The 20,732-nt window shown below is 37.0% G+C and overlaps 1 protein-coding gene across 3 annotated transcripts in view; it reads right to left on the reverse strand.

The window, feature by feature from the left end:
• Positions 1-20,732, reverse strand: part of C13H16orf62 (chromosome 13 C16orf62 homolog) — a 57,891-nt gene that overhangs the window by 34,911 nt on the left and 2,248 nt on the right. The window contains exons 2-15 of one of the 3 annotated variants that reach the window (XM_021412142.1): positions 19,398-19,497; positions 17,805-17,972; positions 17,397-17,519; positions 17,019-17,043; positions 16,016-16,092; positions 13,953-14,081; positions 9,616-9,700; positions 8,638-8,697; positions 6,534-6,630; positions 6,107-6,154; positions 4,991-5,084; positions 4,225-4,302; positions 3,517-3,639; positions 973-1,019 (exon numbers count right to left, since the gene is read on the reverse strand). In XM_021412142.1, coding sequence (XP_021267817.1) covers positions 973-1,019; positions 3,517-3,639; positions 4,225-4,302; positions 4,991-5,084; positions 6,107-6,154; positions 6,534-6,630; positions 8,638-8,697; positions 9,616-9,700; positions 13,953-14,081; positions 16,016-16,092; positions 17,019-17,043; positions 17,397-17,519; positions 17,805-17,972; positions 19,398-19,497 — 1,254 coding nt within the window. Of the gene's footprint in view, positions 1-972; positions 1,020-3,516; positions 3,640-4,224; positions 4,303-4,990; positions 5,085-6,106; positions 6,155-6,533; positions 6,631-8,637; positions 8,698-9,615; positions 9,701-13,952; positions 14,082-16,015; positions 16,093-17,018; positions 17,162-17,396; positions 17,558-17,804; positions 17,973-19,397; positions 19,498-20,732 lie in introns of those variants that run through there. The other 2 variants (XM_021412143.1, XM_021412144.1) reach the window with 2 other exon arrangements.

The following is a 20,732-nucleotide window of genomic DNA, read 5'->3' on the forward strand; positions in this document are numbered from 1 at the left end:
AACAAAACAACACTCACACAAAATAATTAATACAGAAGAGCTGGATGTGGCTCTGGGCAGCCCGGTCTAGTGGCTGGCAACCCTGCACACAGCAGGGGGGCTGAAATTAGGTGATTATTATGGTGCTTTTCAACCCAGGCCATTCTATGATTCTATGATAAGAGCATGTGGATTGTTTCACCTCTAGTAAGTAATCTTTACATCACATTTTTTTAAATCATATTTTTCCCCTATTCCTTAGCTCAGCCACAGTATGTTAATACAGGAAATTTCTCCTCGAAGCGATTAACATATTTTAGCTCCTCAGCCACTGCAGAATTAGACAGCGTAAAGCACATCAAAAGCCAAAATAACTGAAAACTTTCACAGAACTTGGCCTATCTAGCCAGTAAAATGATCTGAGATTAACTCATGAGCAGGCTAAATCACATTCAAAAAGCTCAGAAAGAAAGCACACCCAAAACTTTCAGATCATTTTCCTGAGTTATTCACTTAACACGATTAGTCTGCACACAGACATTAAGGTGACATTTGGGATACTAATTTTAGTTTGAAAAAAAGCAGTCACTTAAATATTCTTCCAAAGACACCAGCTGCTTTACAGCTTCCCTTGGAAAACACATGCATAGGCTAACTGTAGCCAGGGGAGTGCAGGGGTAAGGAAGGGAAAGAAAGCAGAGAAAATGAAGCACAACCAGGGATCAGACAAGGCTGATGCTTCTTAAACTTGGCCTTGGGACACAGAATGCAGCAACCAAATTAATCAATTAAACTTTTGCTCTACAATATAAAGCCTGGCAGAATTCACCTCTGGAAAATAGGCATTCACAATTATAATTAGTCATCTACGTGAATAACAAAAGCCATACTATGCATCCTAATAGTGGTTTCAAAATGGAGAGGAAGAATTTTATTACAGGGACTCGGGGTACTCATTACAGCCTCATGTCTTCTGGATTGCATGGTACGTACTTGTTTCCCAATTTTTTGCATCTCTCCATCATCTCGGTAAGCAGAACCTGTAAGAATTACTCACCAAAATTAATAAGATTCTGTAAATAAATTCAGCTTTAATTACTGTACTAAAATCTACTAAGAACTGCTTTAATTACCTCCCCAACACATTTCAATAATCTCATCTTATCCTGTATTTACAGCACAAGAAAACAACAACGTAGTACAACATAAAAACACTTACTGGAATGGATACAATGACATTTTAATCAAAAACACTATTTTATGGAAGTCGAACACTCCATCTTTCAGCTATGCCATTTCTCAAAATGATTTCTGTTTGCCACTAAGGTCAACCATGACTGGCAGGAGAGGTGATGATTGCAAACTCTCTGCTGTAGAATTCAGAACAGGCTGACTGAGTCTAAAATAGCCTTTTGACTATGTTAAGCAACTACAAAGCCACAGTTTACCCAAATCATTTTTATATTATGTATGACAGAAGAAACTAATGAATTCAGGCAATACAGATTAAACTAGCTAAAGGACAGCAAGGATTGAACTGCCATACTGTCTGTGAATTTAAAGTGGTATAATTTGGGCTCTAGCAAAACAAGCATTCTTCCTGTACAGGAAGGGAAAACCAAGCAGACAAACTACGACTCTTTGCACTAGCTTGCACACTCATGTGAAAACTGACACTTATTTAAATATTTTATTTCAAAAAGAAAGGGATAGCAAAAGATTTAAATATTTGATGCCATTGAATTATACACATTTTTTCCCCTCAGTCGCATAACTTCTGTATCTTCAGAAAGGAACTTTTTCAAGATATCACTCACAACAACCCTCCACAACGCTTAGGGCAGAGCAGCTCAAAAGCTGCTGCAGAAAAGGATCTGAGGGTGCTGGTCAACAGCTGGCTGAACATGAGGCAGCAGCATGCCCACGCTTCCAACACTAAATATTAGAAATAGTGTAATCAACAGGACACGGAAGGGATCGTTCCCCTGTAGTTGGCCCTGTTGAGGCCACATCTCAAGTATTGTGTTCAGTTTTGGGCCTCACACTACAAGACATTGACCTGGACAGGCTGGAGAGCTGGGCAGAGAGAACCTCCTAAGGTTCAGAAAGAGTAAGTGCAGGGAAAGAAAAAACACATGGAGTCAAGTGGATGGGGATAGCCTCTTTCCAGTGGTGCCCAGAGACAGAACAAAGGGTAATGGGCACAAACTGGAACATGGGAAGTTCCATATGAACATGAGAAAAACTTCTTTACTTTGAGGATGACAGAGCACTAGAATAGGCTGCCCTGAGAGGTTGTGCAGTCTGTTTCTCTGGGGATATTCAAAACCTACCTGAACACTTTCCTTTCTAACCTACTTCAGCAGGGGTTTGGACTATTTGGACTACCTGACCTACAGAAGTCCCTTCCAACCTCTACGGTTCCACGATTTCAACTGAGGCACTGAAGCTTGTCCAAAGAAGGACAATGAAGCTGGTGAAGCATCTGGAGCACAAGTCTTATGAGCAACAGCTGAGGGAGCTAGGATTGATCAGTTTGGAGAAGAAGAGGCTCAGGGGAGACCTGTTTACAACTACCTGAAAGGAAGCTGTAGTGAGGTGGGTGTCAGTCTCTTCTCCCAGATAACAGCGATAGAACAAGATGTAATGGCCTCAAGTTGCACCAGGGGATGTCCAAGTAGGATATTAGGAAAAATTTCTTCTCTGAAAGATTGTTCAAGTATTGGAACAAGCTGCCCAGGGAAGTGGTGGAGTGACCATCCCTGGAGGTGTTCAAGAAACACGCAGATGTTGCACTTAGGGACATAGTTTATTGGGCATGGTGATGATGGATTGACATTAGGGATTAGACAATCTCACAGGTCTTTTCCAACCTTAATGATTCTGTGACTTTTATTGTCCCGAATGTGACTCTTTTTAAAGAGATCCATTAGCTGTGCTTTCAAATGTCCACATCTGCTTTGAGTTTGTTTTTTGAAAATCCTCCCACATGATGTCTCTTAGCATGACTTGTACTAGATGAGAGCAGAACTTAATCAGCAGCTATACATACAGCCACTTAACACAAGAACACAGAAAAGGGGAGCTGCTTTTAATATTTTTCGTAATTGTAAGAAATTCTATATTAACATTCCAAAAGCAAAATCTCAGCCCTGAACATTGTATTAGACAATAAAGAAAACTGAGCAGCCAAGCTAAAATTGCTGTTGATGTTTTAGCTTTATCATTTATAATTCAATGTGTTTTGCCATAATTTTTTACAATTTATATTATAAAGCATTCATACTGCCTAAGCTTCAGTTTCATATTTAATACTTTTTCTTATGTATTGGGCTCCCTTCTCCAAGAATTTCTAGCAAGAAAATACACAGTGTTACTACATCAGATCCTTCCAGCATTCTTAAGTCTTACAAAGCATTGCTTTACTCCCTGCACTATTCAGTTAAACAGTGGGGAAAAAATGTAGGAGTAGGTCTATCAATTCTTTAACAAAATTAACTTTCCACCTCAACTAGTATAGAGGATTACCACACTTACCTCAGGAGCACGGTATGCAATACACTGTAAAATCCAGTCTATAGCAGGAGAGTAGAGAGTTAAATACAAAGGAATTTCCACAGATTGTACTACCAGCTGATTCTGAACTGTATCTCCATGAATCTGTTGAAATAGAACACAAAAATACACCACAGTGAAAAAGTACTTAACTGAAACAATGACAAACTTTGTTCATGAACTGGAAACTGATAAACAACAGCAAACATTTGAATACTAGGAAGAGATTCCTAACAAGGATTTATACTGGATAACAGGAAGAATTTCTTCACCAAGGGTGGTCAAGCATTGGAACAGGCTGCCCTAAGAAGTCCCCATCCTTTGAGGTGTTTACGGGTCATGTGAGTGCAGTACTAAGGGACATGGTTTATTGATGGGACTCAGTAGGTTTTGAAGGTCTTTTCCAACACTAGCGATTCTATTATAAAGATTCACAGACATTCCAAGGCATTCCTTGCACACTGGGAAAAAAATATCAAGTTCATTTCAAAAAAGCATAGAAACATATTAAATAGAGTAGTTAAAATCTACCAGCATGCATGTAGCATTTCCTGTACTACATCTGGATACGGGAACATCCCTAAAGCTAGATTTAAGAACTTGAAAGATTCTCAAAAAGTATTTTTATATATTGTAGTTTGATTAAGAAGTATATTTATGTGATTTGGCAAATAAATACTATTCGCTTACTTGTTTAAATGTTAGAAGAAAGTCAAAGAAATTTTTGTTGAGGCTTTCTTTGAGCTGTGGTGCCACTTCCATCCCAACCTGTAGTAAAAGAGAAGGACTTCATTTGCATCTATGACCTATGCTCCTCCTTCAACTGTAAGAAAAAAATGTATTTTCCAGAGGAATACACCTAGTAGTGCTCATCAAAACTTGCTATTATAATCATGCTCACTGACAATTACTTGAGGCAGCTACTGCTGAGTTTAGACATGGTTCTCAACCATCAGATCTACAGATCAGTAAGTGGTGAGGAAACCAGTGTCTACCCTAGTACCCACAGTACAACAGCCTGTATTTGTTGTAGCCTGTGTACAACAAAAATAATTTCTAAAAGTCAGTCAAAAGTTTAGAAATTGCTTTAAAAACATACACACTGATTTTGAGGACAGAATGAAGAAATGATACCAAATGAAAATATTAATAAAGATAGATACAGGAATAATACTGATAAATAATAGGAAGTTATTGTTATACAAGTCCTGCGTAGTGAGGTTCGAACTGCAAAGGAAACTAATCTGTTTACACCTGTTTTCAATAGCACAAATAAAATGGCAAAAAAAGAGAAAATAGCATAACAGATTTTTTTTTTCCTAATTTGTTTAAACGAAAAGACAGGCTGCAGACCACTTCAGATAAAAATGGTAGTTATTTTTTTTCCCCCCATTAGTGACAGAGTTAGCTGTATTAAGTCTCTGATACAGATCTGAAGTGCTAAGTGGTAACCTACCCTGCAAAGGTACGCTCTTGCATAGACTGCAACCAGTGGATCTCCGATTCCTCTAATCACAGATGTTAATCGTGGGAGACACTCTGAAATCCCCCTGTTAAGATTTTTTAGACATGAAAATGAGATTTAACAAGCAGTTAAAGAATTATACCACCTACAGATAACCTGAGTTGCAGCCTTGTAGACTGACAAACAAGAATGATATATGTGCTTCACCTTTGGTAGGTGTTCCTATTAACATGTTATTTCTGAAGCAAAATTTAACGTTAGTAACAATGTATATCCTGAATTTGAATTGCAGCATTTGCCATTAGGAGAAGCCCAAATACCCATGTTTGTACACTTGGATTGTAAAAAGACAAAGAGAAAAACTTCTCTGCTTTGGAGAAACAGTAGAACTATAGCAGTGCTGTAATTCAGTGTGAAAAAAAAGCATCCCAAGTACTTGCAGAACTCCTTGTATGTCTCATTTTCCTACAGGTTCTTTTTGACAGAGCTGTACTAGTGCCGGGAGTTGAGGTCCACCAATTCCAGCACAAGAAGTGCCTCACAGAGGTAATGAAGCTGTCACTGTTGTAGCAATTTGGCTAACAACACTCATTTCAAATTTTAACTGAAAAGGACAATTACATGCGAAAGAACATTTTCAGCTCAGCAACTGACGCTGTTTGGCAACATATGAAACTTATACCAAGATTTTCATTGCTCCTAAGTTGTTCTTCCAGCTCTGTCTCTAGTAATCTGACATCAATATTTTCCTTTCAATTTTCCTTCTTTTTGCCTCTCTCCTTGTAACAACAATCTTTCTTTCCTCTCCACCATGTGAAGCCACTGTTTTGTGGTAGTTTTTTTTATTTGCAAACTCCTGGATGTCACAATTATAGATACATTGCAAATCCATGAGCACTGCTGCGTTCCAGTTTGTACCACAGTCCACCTTGCAATTATTCCATGGCATTCTCACCACAAACTCCAAAACAACTGTCAGCACTGCTTTTTCTCAGGCCCATTAATACCCTATCTGCTATTAATGATGGATTGTTCACACTTAACCCCATAAATTAGCTTACAAGCAAGACCATTCCCTTCCTACCCACATTTAATGTTTACTCTTACGTTTTAGATAGGAATTTATTGCACTTCAGTATTGCTGCTTCCACGTAACTAAAAAGAAACCAAGTTAAGGAACAAAACTAATGTATAAGCCATTTAAAAATAAACATCATCAGCATATACCAAACACGCTTCAAGATGTTTTGCAATAAACTTCACTATGCTTCATTGTTCTTTACAATTTGCCTAGGATTTTCATTTGTTCCCAAGTTCTACTCCATCACTGCAATGCTATTCGCAGCCAATAATTCAGCTTTCGATTTAGTATTAAATATGATTCAAAATACAACTTAAGATGTGCAGCTCAAAATAAAACAAAGTATAAACAACAGATTAGAGTGGGTTTTATTGCAGTAAATACATTCACGCTTGGAAAAGTCTGCCAAGAAACCTGCCGATGTGTTCTGATAGTCTCATTTGACAAGGATACAATCTAGGAATGAGTTCTCTGATTGAAGCAATCTTGAAAAACCAGTTTAAGCAAGTCTCTTTAGCAGTATCGTTAACAGTCTCAGGAGAAAAATTATCTGGGGGAAAAAAAACAACAACCCAGAAATAGTTACATTCTGTCTGGAAGGAAGTTGCTTTTCATTCCAGATTTAAAATTGTATTCTTTCAACAAGAAATTCAGCAGAGCATAATAAACTAATATGTTTGATTCTCAGCTCTCTCTTGCAGCATTAGAACTGAGTAGATGTGCACCTAGAAAAGGCAGCTAGAGCTTCCAACTTGCATTAAGTAACATTTCAGCTCGAGTTTGAAGTCAAGCACTCAAAACTAATCTTAGCTCCCATGTCTGAGCAAATTTAACCCCTGCCTTCCCATAACCTTTATTTCTTACTCTGCTTTTATCTATAGCAAATGCAATAAATGAAGTTTTAGCATTTAAATTCTTCACCTTTAAAGCCTAGTATATTTTAAAAGGAAAACCTTTAGAAATGATAATGGAAGGAGGAGCAGGAAATATTAGACACTGACATAACACTTGTTCTTGCATGCTAACCATCTAACACTGCAGTGCAGTCTTTTCTTCTCAGGAGCTCTGGGGCTATATATATCAGCTGGCAGCAGGAAAAAGCTGCCACCCTAGTGTGGAACAGATGGGTTACGGGGATAGTGCACTGGTCAGCTGGGCACACAGCTGCACGCCTCTTCTTACTCTACGTTGCCTGAAACAGAACACAGAACAGGCTTCTGGGATCCCCCTGGGTCTGAGGCAAGATGGTTGGGAAGGATGAGTCTCTCTTCCCTCAAGGAATAAGGCTACACAAGCAGTTTCTGCAGTGAGTATCTGCTTATAAACTCCTCGTAAAACAGTTTAACAGCAGTGGTCTCTTATCTGTGCCCTCAGAAAGAGAGAAGGTCCTGTTTCATATGAAAGCATCCCACTTCCTACGCTAGAAAAGCCACGTGATAGATGCAGGCTGAGTATAGCAAGCCGTTCTTCCTCAGCTAAGTCCAAAGGAGTTCTTGATCAATGTGGAGGCTGGGCCTGAAACCCCCTGGGGTTCACAAAGGCACATGTGGCAAACATAGCACAGATCTTCCTTCTCCCTGTCACTACTAGAGCTGCTCCAGGAGCTCCCACCTGCAGCACTCCCAGCAGCGGTGCAGCATGAGCTCATCCCTCCAGAAGGAGGTTACCGTGCTCAGGAATCAGGTCGTGATACAGGAACTGTCTGTTTTCATTAATGTTTATAAGAACAGTTTGTCACTTCTGCAACAAGCAAATGTACTTTAAGAACTTTCTGCAAGTTTACTAAGTATCAATTGTTTTCAGGCTGCTGGCCCAAATCTTGTGGATCTAACTGCAACCCAATGTTACCATTGCAGCGCCCGCTACATAAAAAAAATGTTTCATATCTCAAGGACAGATACTAAATGCACTGTATCATAACTGCTAAGTATACACTTTTACACCAAGGTTGGAACTTCAACTGAAAAAATAAGAAGTGCCCAATTTCAAAAGATCAGACTAGTTTAGTAAAGTAACCACCAGCCTGCTCCTTCTTCCAAAATTCTTTCTTAATTAAAGCAGAACTATCTACAAAAACATTTATTTACTGGAAAATGAGACTCTCAGCTTTGTCTGAGAAATTTGTACTATTAAACTATTAAAAAGCAATACTTTAAAAAGACAGCATATTCTAACAGAAAAGAAAATAATGTCCTCCTTCACGCAATTTGGCAACTCACATTTAACTCTCCCTCTACTTAGAAATGATTCTTTGTGAACTCAAGTCTCAGGAAGATCAAGTTTACGTTTAGTAACTCCAAAACCAAAAGCACGTTTTATTATACTTCAGGAATGTTCTTCACAGCTGAAAGGTAAACTTACAAAAACATTGTGAATGGTGGAAACTATAAGCAATGGATGTTTTACTTTGCTTAAAGCTAAAATTGACTAGATCCAAAGCAGAACTGTTTTCATAAGAGATATCAGCATAGATCCTGGTTAATTTTTCTCAAATCAGTTTAGATATGATTTGTTCCAGCAGGACATTAGGAAAAAAGAAAACAAAATACAAAGTTACCTGACAAAGAGACACGACTGTCCATGCACATTGACAGAATTCTTTCATACACTAGTTTACCTGGTTAAAAAAAAAAAAAAAAAAAAAAAAAACATTTTTAACAAACTGTAACACACAGTGTTGATTCAGCATACACTGAAATCATCCAGAAGAAACCTTAGAGAATGTTAACATCATGCTGCCCTCTAGTGAGGCTGAAACATTAGTAGTCTGCACTTAGCACTTTGCACATTGTAAAACATGTATCTGTCTCCATAAAGTGCAGAAGTTGTATCCAGGTCAGGTCTCTCGCAGGCCAGAAAAGGACAGTTAGCGTCCTGTCTTTGCTGGGTCTGCATATTACGTTATCTTCTGCAACTTCACTGAAAGCAGGAAAGAGTAAAGAGGAAGCAAGATCAGACAAAACAATTGCTCTGTGTCATAGCACATCCTGGCAAATATCGATGCCCTTGAACTTTGAACACCACCATAAGCCTTTTCCATGACACAGCAGAAAAACAATGGAATAACACTAAGTGGATGACAATTTCACACAAAGGATCATTTAAAAATAAACTAAAATAATTCAGTAACATTTTGATCACTTCATAGTCCCTGCTCAGCTAAAGAAAAATTTTCAGACTTCAAGTACAAAGAAATAAATATTGAGACTCAAGAGGCTGTCAAAAATGAAGTATTTTCATAATAACTACAGCATTTAAAATGCTGAAATCCAGAGATCATGGGTTTTCCCAAGGTTTTGTTGTGGACATTCATTATCACAGAAAACACAGAACTGCTACAAAATAATTTTTATTTTAAAGATTTCACTGATCAGAGTTTTTGAACAACTATAAAATACATTTATATCAGTAGTTTCCAAATGTTTATGTTGGGAAAATATTTACTATTAAAAGAGAACCATCTCAGCACTTTTAGGATAATTTACTTCAAAAAAAAAAAAACAACCACCACCCAACACAAAGCCACTGTACTTACCAAAAGTATCAAGTATATCTGTAATTAAAACAAATTTACTTGGATAGAACTGGATTACCGTTGTGTCTGAAAGAAGCTTTGAACACTAGAAAGGGAAAAGAAAAACAGACGATAATTTAAATTCACATTTTTATTCCAGACTGGAACGAATCAATATCTACAGATGGAAAGAACCAACAAGAACAATTTCCCAGCAAAAAGCAGAAGAACCTTTAAAATAACCAACCACGGTACTCTATTTTTCAGATTACTCTTTATTTCCAACAGAGTCAGTCACAGATCTGCTTTTCCTTTACACAAGGTAATCCATAATGCAGAACTTCAGCTGACTCTGAAGACCTCTGCATTCATTCAGATAAGACAAATTCTATTCCAGAAGCAGCATAAAGATACACTTTTTTTTTTTAGAAGGGGGCATTTTCTAATTTCTCATCCTCACCTTAAGCACCGTGTACGAAACACAAAATTTGATAATAAACTAAGCAAAAATGTTAGAAATCTGGCTAATGAGCATTTAAACAAATCTTTGCAGTTCACATGACCAGTTAAAACCTTTTGGAAACAGGCCAGCTGGTTCATATCAGTCAAAAACTTTGGCAGAAGTTTGTTCAGAAAGAATCAGCTTCCCCCTGAAGAGGCGTATGACTGTGGGACAGAGCTCCACCTCATCCCAGCATGGGCCAGATGTGGCTTCTGGTCTCTGCATAAGACTGAGAAGCACAAGAGTCTCTGTGATCTCCATCCCTTCTTCAGTCTCAATGGAATAAGTATAGAAATTTCAAGTTTACGTTATATTCCAGAAATTCAAATAGCAATCTGATACTCCATGATCATAACATTTGAACAAACTTTGTCTCTTTGCTTTGTTATCACCAAAGAACAAGAGAATACCAGAAAGATAGGTGAGTGTGCATTCACATCTCACACCTAAAGCAGAAAGGTCCCTACTGCACGGGCAGCAGGGCACCTACAGAGAAAGGCAATTCTGTTGCTGTTCAGTACCTCCAAGTACTATGAACGCTCACCACTGCTATTAGAGCTCACACACATAATCAACTTATTTCAGGTTACCCTGAGTAAGTAGCTTAGCTTATTCTATCTTGACAAGTAAAGCGTCTTGTCTAAGGCACTTGAGGATCTCACATGCAGCTACTGGGCTATAAATTTAGGTCCTGCCTTAATAACCAGAATTCTTCCTGCACTCAAGCTCCTTACAGCTTTCAGAGAACAAAGGCCCTGTCCCCCCCATCTAAATGAAAGAACTCATATAATTCAAGAATTAGTTCTGAAATCAAGATAATTGTAACACTCAAATTAAATCATTTTTTCCTACCCAGTACACGTTTCTGAAAATGGTAACAAAAAGGCCAAACTTACTCATTCTACAGTAATAATGAGTCTGTTATACTAACAATTATAGGCTATATATATTTATATAATCACAGCCTGATGTCAAGGAAGCTACTTAGTTCTTTAAGACGATACAAGACTTAGTTATGCACTTTACTAGGAAGAATCAGCAAAATGGTTAGATTTCTATCCCATCCTGTTTTCTAAGTACAGAATTAGTTATTTACAGATTCCTTAATGGAAGATCTTGGTGTTCACTTTAATTATCCTAATGCCCACTTCATTCTTACCAGTCTTTCCGTTAATGATGTGCATCTGCTGTACCAAATTCAAATGCAAAGTGAACAATATGCAGGCAACACTGAGACAAGCATACGCAATTTTGATATTACTTTCTAAAATGAAGGACTGGATCCCATCTTAGAAACCATCTTATTTGAAAAACATTAGTGACACCATTTGTAAAAGAATATTAAAAACATTAATTCACAGATTATTAAGATACTGATACAGTCAGTTATTAAGATACTGATACAGTTATTAAGATCTGATACAGTCAGATATCACTGTTAGTGAGCTCTAAACACAGTGCCTCTGTGTCCTTTTTTTTTCCCCTCTTCCAAAGACTCCACGTTGCCTTTCGTTAAAAATATTCACACACTTCACAAAGCTATGACTTCTTTTCCAGAGTAATTTGCTGATTTCGTAGTATTACAATAGAACATGAGTCACTTCAGGTCATGTATCATTTTTTGATCTCCCCTTTCCTTTTTTGATCTCTCCTCTGCGTTTCATTTACTGTGTCTTTACCACAATTTAAGCTGAAGTTACTGCTGTTTTCACAAGAGCATCCAGCACGAAAAAAAACCATCCTGACTTGATATAAACCCACTTGATGACTATTAACATTACATCAGTTTTACAGCTTTTCAAAAGATGTCATTATCTCCTCTCTCCTCTGATGCACTCTGCCTGTGGTATTTTTTAAAGGCCAAGCCAAACAAGAGAGCATTTAATTGTCTCGCTCCCCTCTGAGCCCCTCTAACAGCCCATCACCTCAAACAGAAAGACAGTGGACAAGTTAAAAATAAATAACATTTTTAACAATTGAAATTTCCTGTGGTTTGCAAGGGTCCTAGATCAGATTATTCTATTACCTTAGTAAGTTTGGATGAGGAAAAACACTCATGGTTCAAAAAGCCATTATTGTACTGGGGAAGGGAGGAAGAGAAAAAGAACGGAAAATTCCATGCCTTAGGAAAGTGTTAACTACATGTTATTTATTCTGAACTTTAACCAGATACATTTTCACATCTGTTTATTGTCTACTCTTTTTAATGGAAATACCCTAATCAAAATCCCCACATCACTTTACGCCCTCAAGATTTATGTCAACAGAACATTAAGAGCTAATAATAAGCAAGCCGGTGGCAAGTTGCAATTACTACTTCTGAATGTCTCCTAACACATACAAATACAGTACTCAGGTAACTCCAGCCCAGCATGATTGTATTAGTGATATCTTGTCCTTTATTCTTCCTCATTTGTTACATTTTCCTGTTAAGACCTAAATTATCTGATCCATGCCTGGTATGAGAAAGATCGGTAAGGTTTGGCACAATGCAAACATGATGAGATCAGAACTCTGGAGTGGCACTGCAGTACAAATGATTGAAGAAAGAAGTAGTATTAAATCAGTACAGTTTTAGAGGTAAAAGAATAAGTGAGTTAGTTTTTCCTGCACTTTAATTCCAAACAACCTCAGAAAAGGCAGATTTCAGGTATGCCAAGCTGTTGAAGCAGATATTCCATTTGAAACATCATTTATGCTCCTTTTATACTAGCAGATCAAACCCAAATTTTTATTCTCTTCCTACCTCTTTAACCTCTTTTAACCATTGCCATAACTTATGTTAATGTGAACCACCTTGTAAGTAAAGACAGAGAAGAGTAGTCAAAAGCAAACCTCCATCTTTCCAGCTGTAATTTTAACACCGGAATACCTGTCATCTTGGGAAATGTTAGGATTGCAAGATAAAGTTCTACAGCTACAGGACTTTAAGGTATAGCTACACTGTACAGCACAAAGCACAACCAAATACCATCCAGTAATTCAGAAGACTCAGAGTTCTCTTTCAGAATACTATGAAACCAAGTGCTTTAATTTATTCAGGAGTAACAGAAGAAAGTTTGAATTTAGCTACCCTTTTATCAGGCAGCATAAATAAATTTGTCTTGACAGTAATTCCGTTCAGTTTGATATGCTGAAGAAAGTTATTGCCATTCCAAGTGCTTTCTCTGAACAATCTATTTTCCAGAACACTGGAATCAAAATTCCAGCAAGCAGACTGTGGTCACTTCCACCTTGCACAGAATTAGAACATGAAACAGTTTTTCTTAGTTAATGTCTAGTTTGTAACACACTAACAGGTTTGGAAAAGAGTAACAGCAGCAATTGGCTCAGTGCTATCTGAGACAAAACATAAATACTCAAACTGTTTGACAGAAGATTTAAACACCGGATTCCAAGAAATGCATGCTCCTTTCACAGGTAGTTTTGAAATAAAAACCTGAAGTTATCCTACTTTGTGTTTTTTTTTTTAACCCTCCAGTCATTCACTGCTATTATACTTATCAGGCCATAAAAACATGCGTGTGAACTTATGTACATTTAAAAGTACGTGTGCTGGAAGTAGGTATGCCACTACTGATTTATCATCAGACAGAATCTAAGGATTATAGAATTCATGTAAGACTTTCCTCCTTGTAGTATTTCAATAAACTCAAGAGAAGATTGTTCTATATAACAAGTTGGATTTACAGCTGTTGTCAGAAGTCACAGAACTCAAAGAAATGAGTTTCAGTGCAGAATATAAGAAAATAATAGAAAACTAACAGAAACACAACTTTCCTCTTGAAAGAAATCAGACAAGTCACACCACCAAACTCCCCAGCTCTGCACAGAAAAGAATTCCACTTAAACTCACCTGAATTACTATTTTCAGAGCTTTTACTTTCTGATCAGAGGACCAAGCATCCTTCAAAGACTGGTTCAGTTCTTCAATTCGATTCATATAATCCTGCTGAGTCAAGTTCAACAGCTCTTTCTGTGACCCCTGACAAGAAAACACAAGTCTACTTAGTAAGAGGAGAGAGCGAGAGAGAAGGGGAAAAGCAGAGACTCATTACTATAGAGTCAGATCACTGAGGCAGGAAAAAAAAATCAGCTTAAGAGAATTCCCTTATCTTCTCTTAACTTCACAATATCAACGCCTCAGGCATTTACATGGGGTATGCATCACAACCACTTTGGCTTTCAAGACACATGCTGGTACTTAAACATGTTGCCTGCAAGGTCAGAAATCATAGACTATTACAGTGGTACACTATTAGCAGTATAATTGCTATCCTAACACTATACAGATGCATACTAGAACCTATGCAGAAACAGCATAAGAGATAAATGAAACATGTTTTGCCAGTAAGGTCCTAAGAAATTTGTTGACAGCAAGAAATATTTGGCAATACTTCAACCTCAGGAGGAAAATAAAACAGTCTTTCTTTCATGCTCTTGAACAGAATGGACAGCAAAAGATAATTTTACCCCTTCTGCTATTTTCTGTTTAAAAAAAAAAGTATATGAAAAGCAGGATAAATCCAGTTATGATCAGGACCCAGAGTTATCACAAGCAGATTTTATCACTACTCGTGTATATTCTGGCTTGTAGCCTGATACAGTAACAACACCTTTGCTGCAGCTAATTTATACCAAAAGTAGGCCAGAGTTACAGACATCAGAAGTAAATATGAGCTCCTCAAAATTTCAGAAAGGAACAACAGCCTGAAGCTCAATTTACTCAGCCTAGAAACAGGGGAGTATTTTTACTATCTTTATTGATGTTAATGTGAAAACAAACCTTCTATACCAGCTACCACAATACCAAGAGCTATGACTGCTATCACTCAAATTATGTTTGCAAGAGATGGTTGTATTGTAGCAATTATTAAAAAAGCAAAATCAAAGAAAAATAAGCCTAAATCTCAAGTACTTCACAGTCTTCTTTTAAACTTTACAATCTTACCTTTTCAACAGACTGCAACTACAGAGCAAACATGAAGACAAAGATCACCATCAAATTTACAGACCTTATAAAAAGCTTGCATATCAGAAATCAACTAGTAACACTGGAAGGCAAAATAATTGCTTAAGTTTTAGAAAATGGGTGGTTATAAATGCATTTAGAAGACCAGAAGAAGGTTCTGTAACAGTTGTTAGTAGAAGTACCAGTGACATAAAAACTACTTTTAGGACTAATTCTGATCAATTTTCCAAGCTGCATTACAGAACAGATTTCATGATCTGAATGTCTAGAAACAAACACCAGTAAAAAAGAACAATTATAAATGAAGAGGAAAAAAATGTAATTAATGCACCTACAGTGTCACACAAGGGTGCATATTACTCTCTGGTAAGGGATACTGTATTTTTCTGCTCAAAGAATCCAAGATGTAACTATTAGAGCTGTAAGGCAAATGGCAAACTGAAGCTTGTTAAGAGGTTTCAAAACAACATTACCTAAAGCCACTCTGGCAGTAACCTAGAAATTCAGGTTTTAGGAAACAAAAGCTTCAACCTTACTCAGTACTTCGAGAATAATCTGAATATTCAGTATTTCAATAAAGCATGTAAACATAACTTTAATTACATTCAGGTAGACAGCATGCAGCCTCTGCAATGGGAGTAGACAAAATTATCTTAAATGAAGTCTGTAAAGCTCCATAACTTTTCATAGGTTACAGACCATAAACAGTATCAAGGTGAAGAAACACTGATAGATCAGATTAATTTTTGGCTCACAAACTCTAGTGAAATAAGAATATGATTTGGTCTAAATTTTCCAAAAACTGGAGTAGTCCCATGGAAATCAGATTTATCTAAAAACAGCATAAACACTTGCAGAATTACGATCTTATAAAAATTTATGAAATCTTAATTCACAAGTTCATTTCACTTTTAGAATGATGTAGTTGGACCAGAAAACTTTCCTACCTCTTCCAGATCATCCAGTTCTTCTAACCTTGTCCTCACTTTTTCAGAAACTGCTGAGCCACTAGCTGTAGGTTTTCCTATAAAAGATTACATGTTTGAGTTTCTTTAACATCTAAACACTTGGACTTCAAAAGGAAACAAATCTGAAGAAGCCTGACAAACTCAGACAACTTCAGTGACAGAAGTCAGGAGGTTTTATCCATTTGGTACCTATTCCAGAAGGTTAACATTTAATCCAACCTCTGCTTTGAACATGCAACTTTTGATGGTAAGGACAGAACCATAGGATAATTTATGTTAGAAAAGCTCAACTTCATTCCTCAAAATGGGTCTGATTTTGAAGTTATAGCAGGTTATCATAACAGGTTATCCAGTAAATTTAATAATATGTAAGATGGAGATCTCAAGCCCTCTTTGGGCATGTTGTTTCAACATCTGACCATTCTCAATCCAAAGAAGTATTTCATTTTTTGCAGAAGCTTAAATGCTGCAAGTGTATTCATGCATAAGAATTCTATGACTACTTAACCCAGATTTACTTCACAAGAAAACATAATAAAAAATTTAAGATTTGGTTCCTTTTCGAATGCTCAGCTGAAATTATTTCCCTTTCAAGTAAAGAGAGTAACTGAACAAGTTCCTATGGGACTTGTTTGCTTTCCCTTCCAGCAAGCAGAAGAGTTGATAAACACAATCTTCAAAACATTATTATTCATTTTAAATTGAAGAAAGTTTTAAGCTACAATGAAAGGCAGTGATTTACATTTTCTTCCACAACACAATCATGAATTCATTAGCTTACAGGAATACAAAAGGTAGTTGTTTTGTCTTCAGTAATTATTTTAAGTAAAAATCCAGCGGAAATCTTATTCACATAAAAACAGCATAGATCCAAGCACATGTCAGAGGACAGGATTACATTTCAACTGTTCTTGACCACAAATCCCTCACTTGTACCCTGCTTCAGGGAAAACTGTTAGTTAGATACTAAGAAACTGTTTACCTTTTTCAGATCCCATGTACAGGTTCTGTGAAGAAACAGAAAATGCAGACTTTCAGAGAACACATACTCGCCAGCATTCCAAGAATGCACAAGATAATACAATGCTAATGAAGATGCTTAATGGTTTAGAAGCGGACCTAAAACTAGAAGTTATTCCTAGTGTTAGAAAAAAAATAAAAGATAAAAAATAAAAAGATAAAATGATGGCTCAACAGACTTTTGGTCTCAGTTCCTAAATAATCAGAAGCGAAAGGAAGGTGTACCACAGGGTACAACATTAAAACATGCAATATTTACCCAGGAAATAATTACAAAACAGAGGTACCGAAAATCTGTTATAGGTCTAGTACAAATAAAATCGGAGGAGCTTCCACTTACAATAGAGAGCTTCTCAGTTGTTGTGTATCTAGCAAGAATTTCACCACGTTTGCTTGACCATTGTTCAAAGTCACTTCCTACTGCTGAACTGTCATCTTTATCCCGTTTCTTTCGTATACCATCCTATGAGGAGAGTATGAGGGCAAATGTTAAATACAAATCTGGAAAAAAAAAAAGAGAAGGCTGATAAAGGTCAGCTTAATGTTTCAAGTGCTTATTTATCCTTCCACAGTTAAAATATTAAGAAGAAATATACATCAACATAAATCACATAAATGGAAATATTTTATTCTATTAGTACAATGTATCTCTATTTACATTAAGCTTCGAATTGGTGAGACATATTTTATCCATGGCTGGCTTTGTTGTTTGGCTCTTTTTAGTTAGGTAACTGTCCTACAGTATTACCATGGAAGCAGTAGTAGTCACAGGATCTGCAGCTGCTGCAAATAATGACAAGGGATCGGTACCATCCAACACACTGCTCAGTGGGTCCATCATAGAACTAGAAGAAGAAGAAGATGTAGAAGAAGTACTTCCTTTCCGGCTCATCTTCTTGGTCTTGGATTCCGTAACCTGGAAGAAAAGTTCAAAACCAGTAAACAAAAAGTCTTTCCCCTATCTTCTTTAATAAAGCATTAAAATATAGACTACATAAACTATAACAGTGCAATGAAAGCAAGGACTCATCTACAAGAAAGTCCTTAGAATCAGCTATTGTATGTAAGCAGAAGCACCTTTCTCCCCTGAATCCAGAGGCACTCTTTACTAGCATTTCCATTACATCTTTTTTTTCAATTCTGAGTCTACAGAACTCTAAGAACACTCATTCTGAATTTATTTCTACTATCTTTCCTCTATTTTATTGTTTTCCTCTCTCTCTCTTCCAGCTTCTTCCCTGCTATTTCCTGTGCATTGGTTTTGGCTGGGATTGAGTTAATGTTTTTCCTGGCAACTGCTGCAGTGGAGTGTTACAGATTTAGGATGAGAAAAACGTTGATAATACACCAATGTTTTAGATAGTGCAGAGCTGGGCTTACACGGAGTCAAGGACTTGACAGCTTCACATGCTGCCCTGACAGCAAGGAGCTGGGGGTGCACAGGGGGACAGAACCAGGACAGCTGACCCAAAATGGCCAAAGGGATATCCCATACTATGTGTTATCACACTGAACAATGAAAACTGAGGAACTAGCTAGGAGGGGGGGGGTGGGAAATTGCTGCTTGGGCACTGATCAGTAGGTTGTGTTCGCAACTGCACTGGGCATCACTTGTTCTCTATTATTACTTTGCTTTCCTATTAAACTGTCTTTATCTCAACCCATGAGTTTTATCCTTCTGAATCTTTCCCACACCCCACTGCAGGGGGTGGAACAAACAGCTGCGTGGTGCTGAGCTGCCTGCTGAGTTAATCCATTACCTTTCTTTCACAATGCTCAAGCCTAGAATATCAAACCCATTTTGAAGAACTTCATCTTACCCTCCTTACTGACCTTCCCAAGTTGAAGGTGGTGTCCATTTATCCCCCATTAGCATAGTGCTATCATCTCATTGAAACTGGATTTTTTTGTACATCCACACTTTTAAAAGCCTCTTATACATTAAAGTAATGATAAATGTTTTAAAGCATACAGCTGACTGGAAGTTAATCCAAAACAAATCTTACATCAAGCCATGATGCAGGTTATTTGTAATGCAATCATTTGCTTTCCAGCTTATCCATTATTCAGCACTTAATGCAACCAAGAAAACCCACGAGCTGACATGCTCTATCTATCAGAAGGTGATCATTTTTGACACTCAACAAGACCAGAAAATTTCTGTAAAGGACAAATAACAAAGTAAACCTTGACACCTCTAAAACAACAGATCGCAAACACAGAAGGCCACTTCAGTAGCACCACCACCAATTTCAAAGCCTTTTAATTTTAAGTAGTAAAAGGAGGAACAAAATCAGTTTTATTACATGTTCGTTTTCCAAACACACAAAAAGAAACTCACTGTAATGGGTTTTAGTGGATGGTAGTCGCCAAAATCCAAGGGCACGGATTCTAGTTTGCAGATATCATATTCTGAAACATAGTTTCTTGATCTCGCATGCCTAAAAAGCAAGGTTAAAGGGTAAGCATATATGCATATAAATAATCACTTAGAAGAGAACAGAGAAGCACATCTTATGTTTATATAGACACAGTTACATTTACAAAAAGAAATACATATTGGAAAATAACTCAGTATATACTAGAATTTTTCTCTTTTTTACGTAAACTGAAGACATTTTACTTGCAAGTATTCAATAGCATTCTGCAATTGGGTTCTCTTCAGTTTCAACAAATGCAGAAAGGGCAGTTTAACAGGGCATACAATGACAAGATAGGCTGATGGAGGTTATTAAACACATCTCTTAAACTGAGTACTCAGAGTGAAGGGAAACGGTAGGTGTGAAAACACAAGGGAAAAAATCAAAGTGCTCATGCTCAGATATAATGAGGGATTAGGCAGATTAACTTGTGTTTCTACAAAGCTCTTCCCTGGGAAATCTATCTCCATCTGTTCGCTGTATTCATAATAAAAGTTGTGCAAGTAAAACGGTGAGGGAAAAAAATATAGGTACTCATATACAGTGGATAAGCTTTGCATCTCCTATGAAAATTAAGTATGTCATTAAGTGAAAAAAATCACAGAAACATAGAAATGAAAGTTGAAATACCTAATCTGAATTTAAGAAAGTGATGTGAGAACTACGGTCTCTACATGTAATAAACAAAATAACTTGATTCCTGAAAACAACACAAGTAAAAGTATTTGAGTAAAATCACATTGCCACTAAGAACTAAAAGGTACCACACATCATTTTACCAACCACAGTTTAAGGACACTGCTCTTTTGTACGACGGAACATCCATACTAATTTTTTTTTTAATTGCTCAAATATAAATATATATGTAAACATGCTTTAAAAGCATGTTTGACAAAGTAGGAAGGCAGAAAAAGGAGAATTACAACATCCCTGGCTAGCACTGCTGAGAATGTTAAGAGACTGAAGAGGTACATGTGATTTCCAGTATCACTCATAACACATCAGTGTTTGAAATTAACTCCTCTAAAGGCATGGGACTGAAAATACAAATCCACGAGAATACACAGAACAGCTGCTTCCCAAAACAAGCAACATCATGGTTACCACTCATACCTTCTGCTAGCAAAAGTTATGTACCAAGGCAAAAAGAAACCCAGACAGTGACAAATAAAAATATAGAATATATTAATTTTTTATCCCATTCTACCTGCCAAAATGTCTTCATTTTGTTTTTTTTTAAATTATTATTAATTTTG

The sequence above is a fragment of the Numida meleagris genome, chromosome 13 (genome assembly GCF_002078875.1).
Source record: "Numida meleagris isolate 19003 breed g44 Domestic line chromosome 13, NumMel1.0, whole genome shotgun sequence".
NCBI classification, from domain to species: Eukaryota; Metazoa; Chordata; class Aves; order Galliformes; family Numididae; genus Numida; species Numida meleagris.